Here is an 8,581-nt window from a genome sequence, read left to right on the forward strand (position 1 = left end):
GGGGGGGGGGGGGGGGGGCTGGTTTGAGGGTAGGGACAAAATAAATTGATTTTTTCAACAATTTTTTTTTTAAATTGGAAGTTGGAAGAGAGTTATGGAAAATGTTTTCCTTAAGTTTTGAAGGAAAGTCATTTTCCTTAAATTTGAGGAAAATGAGTTGATTTGGAAAACATTTTCCAAAACATTTAACCCAACCAAACATGAGAAAATTAGAAAACATTTTTCGGAAAATGTTTTCCTTCATACCAAACACACCCTAAGTCTATATATAGTTAATGATTCTAATAAATTATTCATTTGATTATTTCTTCACATGTAGTTGAAGTAGTATTCAAGTAATGCCCTTTGATTTCATCTGTTTCAATTTGTATTTTTTAATTGCTTTAGATAAATATACGAAATGATTTCTTCAATATATGAAAGATTATATTTAAATTCAACATTTTCAACGTGAAACATAAATATATATTTGTGTGAGAATTCATCAAAATTTCAACAAATATCATATTTGAACTCATAACTTTTAAAAGTGCAGTGAATTCAGTGTTGAAAATATTAAAGATCAAACCAGTAAATATGAATTTTGAACCTTGTATGTTTGTCAAGAAATATACCGAATATATATATATATAGATAATAAACTTCAAAACTCATAAATTATAACTCTAGATCTATAAACTTCAATATCGTAGATCCGCCTATGACATGTCATGAACTTATCCTTATTTTAATCATGTAAGAGTTAGTTTCCAAATGAGTAATGTACAAGTCTTGTAGTTGATAGTACTTTTCCCAAATAAATGTATTATTTCCATTAAAAATGAAGTAGCATGTGTGTACTAGAGGAAGTGACACTACAAGAAATAATTCAATTTTCAACGATCTGTCTGTCAGAAACTAAATTCATCAAAAAATTGAAATTTATAATGGAAAAGTTGTTAGAAACATATTCGACGAATGATTTTTCCAAGATTTTTTTTCATAAATATTATTTTTTTGACGAATTTAATCAAAATATATTCATCAAAAATTGACTGATTTGTAGTAATGTAATGATATTGTTCACTTCTTCTTTGTTTTTGAGTGGCAAATTTGACAATTCTCACTTAATTATTCAAATTTGTCAATTGTATAGACACACGCATTTTGACTTTTTCAATAAAAATAAAGATAAAAAATTTAATGAAAATCGGCAAATTTCTTAAATACTTCTACTATTTCTTTGATAGTGATTCTTAATAATTATATGTATACTGTTATTCAATCAATTCATAATTAGGTGAGACAAGTAAATTTGGAGTAAACATAAAGTCCAAATATATAAATTGACATTATTGTAAAAATTCAAAATCATATTTGTTTTTTATCAATATCTAAGTTAAACTTGTTCACTTCAAAGTCATATAAAGTTAAAGTAGAAATGGTTGAATAGCATTTTCAGTCCCTCAATTATTAATAAATTTTATTTTATTATCTATGATATTTGATGAAGCATATTAAATCTGTAATTAATTAAACTATGCAATTTTAATTCTATTGCTTGTGAATATTCACAAATTTATTAGAATTTGATACTATTTTGGTAACAATATTGTAATCTTTTTTTAGAGGGTATTAATCGTTTTCAAGTAGTGTTTGATCGATTATATATTTATGGGAAACGGGTCTGAAAAATACTCCAACTTTGGCCAAAATTGTTATTACGAAACCAAACTTAATGGAGGACCTTTTACCCCCCTGTACTATTTAAAAGTGTATTTTAAAGGTATATATGTCCCCACGTGAACACGTTACTATTTATAATTATACAATATTTATGATGTCCATGTAGGCACATATATATCTTTAAAATACACTATTAAATAGTACAGGTTGGTAAAAGGTTCTTTCGATATCGTAACAACAATTTCGGCCAAAGTTCGAATATATTTCAGACTTTTTTCCCTGTATTAATTAATATTTAATTGACTGGTCTGAGGTTATCAACAAAAAATAGAGGAATATTACTGCAGCATCACATGCATGCAAATAAACATTGCAGATCTAAAAGGAATATTAAGAGAAATTTGCAAGGTAGTAGACTGGCTCGTAGACAAGCAAAGATAGTACATCGAGTTTTATGGTGTTATTTCACTATCTTTATATTTGATTCGTTAAATTATTAGCTTTGATATCACCTGTTGAGCTAAGATAATTTAAAAATATTCTTTATATTATGTGACATTATTCGAGTTTTTTTTCTTTCATAACCACACTTTTTTTTTCCAGAAGGCCTCACACACCAATATCCTTACACTTTACATATAACTTATTTTTCTGTAGATTTTACATAAATCCCATAGTGTTAATTAGAATTAATTATATTCTATCCCTATTCTTTTTCAAATTACAAAATCCCTTAAATTTGACGGAATTCGGATACATCCTGATACATCACGTCCCGGTTTCGGATACATCCTTCAACGTCCTGATACATCATGTTTGATCTGACAATGTAACTTGTTTCGTTCCTTTGAGCCAAATATAAGCCTGACAAGTGGGTCGACCCGGGGATTGCGGATCCCACTGTCGGGCCGGGCCTCGTGTTTACTAGCACTATATTCCAGATGTACATTTGATTTATTTGTTCAAATAAAAGACACAACTTTCATGTAAAAAAAAAGTAGTTGGCATTTTCTTAAATATAGTTCTTAGTACGTGTTTCTTTGATTGTGATTTCATGATGTACATTCTTTAACCAATTCATTAATTATTAGGTTAGAAAAAAAAATAAACATTATTAAAAACGTGAATTTTCGAGAGACGTTCTCATCGAAATGCCATTAGAAATATGGAATTTCCAATAGAAAATTGCCGACAAGTCAATTTTTAATGGATTTTGTCGAAATATTCCATCGTAAATTTGAGTTTTTTCTTTAGTAGTTTTGGAGTCAATCATAAGTCCATAAATATTACTTAATTTGATCTATGGTAAAATCAAAAGGAATTTAACTTGCTTAATCATGATGATATTGTATAATCAAGCTATAAATTTGACTTGTTTACTTTTAAGTCAAATATTGATCATATAATTTTTTTTTCCTCTTCAAACAATTTGGGTTCAAGTTATAATATTCACTGTCAATGTAAAATAAATAAATTATACTATTACATTGCTTAAAAGATATTATAGCTAAGCCTTCTTAAAATTTGTAATTTTGAAAATAAAGTAGTTTATCTGCAATAACAGATAAATATATATGTTTGATGATGTAAAAATTCCTTAGATTGACTACATATATATAACTTTATGAACTTTACTATTTTATGTGACATAATTTAATTTATATTATATGTACATTCTTTCTCCAATCATAAATAAGTCCAACATTTTGACTATTATGGTAATGATTATAATTATCATCAATCAAGCCACGCTTATGAGTCGCCGGTTCATTTTTCAACACTCTTTTTCACTAAATTACGATTTTGTGTTCTAGTTTACTATATGCCTATAGTATGAAAATTTACTTGCCTCATGTTACTTGTGCTAATTTAACCTTATAAGGTTGTCCTTCATTGTTGATTAGAACAAAATTTTACGTGTCCGTGTTACTCATGTTAGAGTCTTGGCTAAATTTTATTTTTAATGTATCCATGGATTATTTTTTTTCAAAAAAACATATCCCTCTAAATCAAATCAAGAATTTATTCCAATCTCTATTATTTTACATAATTAATGAAATCTTTTCATAACTTCACAAGTGTTTGCACTATAGTCTATACAATCCCAAGTTGGTGCCAATTAAATTCTTTAATTAGACTAGTCTTCTATATATGGCCCAATTTTATAGATTTTAATTAAATGCAAAAATTGAAATTTCATAACTAACTTGACAAAAATAAAATAAAATAATCTAATCAATAATTTTCTTCACTCATTTTCTAGAATAGTCATATAGGCGGCTAATATTTGCCTTTGTCTCCCTATTTTTTTTTTTATATATATAATTATTACATTGATAATGATATTACTATATGTCTATGTTTATAAATAGCAACCAAAATGAATATCTAAAATATAACAACTTAATTTCTTGAGTATTCTTGAAAGAAAAAGAAAAAAAAAAAGTTGTCATCACTCATCAATAATGTCTTTTTTGAGATTTATTGTTCCAATTTTCTTCTTGATTTCAATTTTCGTAGCATCGAATGCTCAATTAAGTGCTACATTTTATGCTACTACTTGCCCTAATGTTACTGAAATTGTACGTGGTGTCATGGAACAAACTCAACGTACCGATGTTCGTGCTGGTGCCAAAATTATTCGCCTTCATTTTCACGATTGCTTCGTTAATGTACGTGATTTTTTTATGCATGTTTATGTGTGTCAATTTATTATTGTAAGTTAGTATACACTATATATAGTACATAGTGTAGTTTAACGTTTGCATAAAAATAGTAGATTGGTCACCCTTTTATTTTTTAATTAAAGATTTAAGTTATATACACTATATATAGTTACACTATCCATATAAGTTTCCTAAGTTATATATGGTTATTACTCTATTTTCTAGATTATCATATTAAGCGTGATATGTAGAGTTACTTATTATTATATCATGCAAGTCTAACCTGATAACGACAAAAAAAAAATTTACCTTATCGGTGTACAATTTTTATATTTTCTTTTTATGAATATTTGTATAATCAGGTCATTTATGACGATATATCAATTCATAATAACTTGATAAAAATAATAATTAATATATTATCATAGGTTAAACTACACTGATAATATTTATTTTATTTTTTACAGGGTTGTGATGGATCTATTTTGCTAGATAATGCAACTGGGATTATAAGTGAAAAAGATGCAGCTGCAAATGTTGGTGCTGGAGGATTTGAAATTGTGGATGATATTAAAACTGCATTGGAAAATGTGTGCCCCGGTGTTGTTTCTTGTGCTGATATTTTAGCTCTTGCATCTGAAATTGGAGTTGCCTTGGTAAGTCCACAAATCTAAAAAAAAATATATTATCTGGTGTTCGGTATTCATTTTAATAGTTTGATTAACTTGAATTTGAAGAGTTCGCACATTTAAATCCTAATCTATTCAGAATTTAATAAGCAAAGAAAAATCATGGTCAAGAATCAATAAATTCATAATTCTGGATCTGCCTCTGCCTCTGTGTAAAACCATTAAAGTGGATATAGTGCTACAATAACAACTACAACATATTCAGTATGATTCCAGAAGTGGTCTGGAGAGACTGATAGAGTGAACACGAATCTCATCCCCTACCTTGTGAGGTCGAGATGTTGTTTACGATGAAAGCGCTAAACAATCTCCACTAAAAATTCTTTTCATTTCAGAGTTGAAACTCGAAATATATCTGATTAAGGGAGGAGAAATCTTATTCAACCTACCACAATCATTAACAGAAACATAACCAGAATACGAATTATAGATTTGACCGAACTCATTAACTTTAGTTCAAACCTATATTTGTGTAATTAGTTTAAATTTCTATATTTTTCAGGTTGGAGGTCCAACATGGCAAGTTCTTTTAGGGAGAAGAGATAGCTTAACAGCAAATAGAACTGGAGTTGATAGTGATATCCCAAGCCCAGTTGAAAGCCTTGATGTTATGAGACCACAATTCACCAACAAGGGAATGGATATAACTGATCTTGTTGCTCTATCAGGTAATTGATCGGTTCGATTAATTTAAATTCACATATTTTTTAAAAAATATTATCATGTATAAAGACTTTTAGCATTTTCTCATAAAAAAAGATTATAATTATTTAAGGATTTAATCTCGAGGTCTTTGATTATGAGACATGAAATTTTTTACTATTCCACCGCACCCCTTCTCTGTAGGTGCGCTTTTCGCCAAAGAGAATTACATGGGTAAAATTCACAAATGGTCATTTTTCAATCATGTAATTAAGAAATAGTCATTGTCAATATCATGAAGTTTCACTTATGAAAAAATATGAAATTTCACTGGTTAATTATTTTTCAAAGACGGAGTCGAAAAGTACGTTCCAGATTTAGAACTTGAGACCTTTGAATAAGAGCGAAATCATTTTTTATCATTCCACCATAAATCGTTGGTAATAGAATTTCATGTATTACATGTTGATAATATATAGGTTGACAGACTGTATAAAATTAGTCAATTTAATTCAGATGACTATTACTTTGACTTCTAGATTGTCAAAGGAATTCAATTGACATTGACAGTGTAAAGAATCTTTATACTATCAACTATATCATTATTTTTAAGTTATCTGTTATAATGTTAGTTAACATCTTTCAGATGATCTGATCGTATAAATATTATTATTTTTTAGGTGCACATACATTTGGAAGAGCAAGATGTAGGACATTTCAACAAAGACTTTTCAACTTTAATGGAAGTGGTAGCCCTGATCCAACAATAAACTCAACTTATTTACCAACACTACAAGGAACTTGTCCACAAGGAAACGATGGGAATACTTTTGAAAATCTTGATAAAACAACTCCAGATAATTTTGATAATGACTATTACATAAATCTTCAAAATCAAGAAGGTCTACTTCAAACAGATCAAGAATTATTTTCGACATCGGGATCCGATACAATTGAGATAGTGAATCGTTACGCAAGTAGTCAGACTCAATTTTTCGATGATTTTGCTAGCTCGATGATTAAATTGGGAAATATCGGTGCGTTAACGGGTACTAATGGAGAGATTAGGACTGATTGTAAGAGGGTTAATTAGTTAATTAGGAGTGGTTTATAAGTTATAATATATGCGTGATAAATTGTGTTTGTGTTTATGTACCAAAAGAGAGATACTATAATGTCTTGATCAAGTGTAATTTTGCTTTTGTTTAAATGTAATATGTGCTAAAATAGCAATCCTAAATAAATAAGAATGGTATGCTAAAAAGCAATACCAAGTTTTATCATTTACTTCAATCTGTTTTAATTCATTTGTCTTACTGTTCATTTAAGGTTTTTTTAAAAAAGAATGTCACTTACTATTTAGTAACTTTTAAATTCCAAAATCCCGTATGAAATGTTAAATACGACAAGATTCAAAGGTCATTTTCAAAACTCTCCTTTAATTACGTGATTATTTTTTTGTTTCCTCATTAAGTGTTTGATACTCATTTCAAGGTCTTAATTAATCATTTTGGATTCGCACCTCATAATTAAGTCTTATTAAAGGGTGAATGACTCTCTATTTGCTTTTTTTCATTCCAAAAGCTCAACTCAAATCCGAAATCTCTTAATTAGAATGTAGGAACTTTCACCTCACATCAACCCTTGATAGTTTTTTTTGAATATTTTCAGTTAATCCTATTTAGATATAAATAAGCCATATGTACTTTACTATAACATTGGCAGTGCAAATGATTTTTATTACTACTAAAAACACTTAAATTTTCGACAAACATTCTATTGGAATGCCGTAAAAATCTAATATTTTCTACAATTTACTTAATGCTAATCACTGTGGAAAGTGAAGAAAATAAAGGTTTTATTTTAATATTGCATGGTTATGGTAATGGGGGCTTAGTACTTAATTACTTATCATAATATATTAAATTTTAGTGACCAGTGACGATCAATTTTTTTTCTTTTGATCTTTATTGACTTCTAGCGACTGGTTTTGAATTTTTGTTGTTATGTTTTGGTAGGGATGTTGTGTGTGCATGTTAATGTATTTGAACCCTAATTTATATTCATGATTAATAGATGATTACTGATCAATTAATAAATATAAAATTCATTTAATATAAGTTATTAGGTGGTGTATCACTAAAAAAAATTTAAAGATGGGCGATATCTTTTATTGTTAAACAGAATTTTTTTGTCGCTAATTCTATTTAATAATGGATAAGCTAGTAACAAATTATCAAATAATATTATATTAGCTACAAACTATTTATCGACAGATTAACGATGAGTTTCTTTTAACTAATTGTTTCTTTTTTGGAAAAATTACAAAAATCCCACCTTTTAGTTTATTTATTACCATTATCCCCTATAAGTTTTACAAATCTCCAAAATCCCTCATTTTCGCGCATCAGATTAATATATCAACGTTTATATTATTGTATCTCGCGCATCAGATTAGTGTATCATGTATAAAATGTACTTCAAATTAGTATATCATGTATAAAATGTAATGTATCTTACTTAACAATTAATGTATCTCGTGCATCAAAATAATGTATCAGCACTTATATTATTGTATCCGTTTGAGGGATTTCTATAATTATAAACTTTTAAGAGATAGATTGTAATTTTGCCTTACAACTATGTGATTTTTGTAATTTACCTTTTTTTTTTTGGGTAGTGGCATGATGTATGGCGGTTCCATTTAGGGTTTTTGTATCACACTTAAAAATGTATAACCATTTAATTAATTATAATATTAATCACTATGGAAGGTTAAGAGTTGAAAGTTTAAAATTTTATTATTATATTGAAAATACAAGCATGTTCATGAATGTGAGCTATGTTTGAGGGATAATGTAATTAATTAAATGGATTGAACTTAATTATAGTGCATGATAATTAAAAAAATATGTTCCA

At 27.9% G+C, this 8,581-nt stretch overlaps 1 protein-coding gene across 1 annotated transcript; it reads left to right on the top strand.

Moving 5' to 3' along the window:
* The first annotated feature begins 4,064 nt into the window (after nt 1-4,064).
* Nucleotides 4,065-6,949, top strand: LOC125853427 (lignin-forming anionic peroxidase-like). The gene is made up of 4 exons (XM_049533113.1): nt 4,065-4,337; nt 4,799-4,987; nt 5,523-5,688; nt 6,343-6,949. Exons 1-4 carry the CDS (start codon nt 4,131-4,133, stop codon nt 6,753-6,755), a joined length of 975 nt encoding a protein of 324 aa, XP_049389070.1. The 5' UTR covers nt 4,065-4,130; the 3' UTR covers nt 6,756-6,949.
* The last annotated feature ends 1,632 nt before the right edge of the window (nt 6,950-8,581 follow it).

This window comes from Solanum stenotomum, chromosome 1 (assembly GCF_019186545.1).
Source record: "Solanum stenotomum isolate F172 chromosome 1, ASM1918654v1, whole genome shotgun sequence".
Classification (NCBI taxonomy): Eukaryota; Viridiplantae; Streptophyta; class Magnoliopsida; order Solanales; family Solanaceae; genus Solanum; species Solanum stenotomum.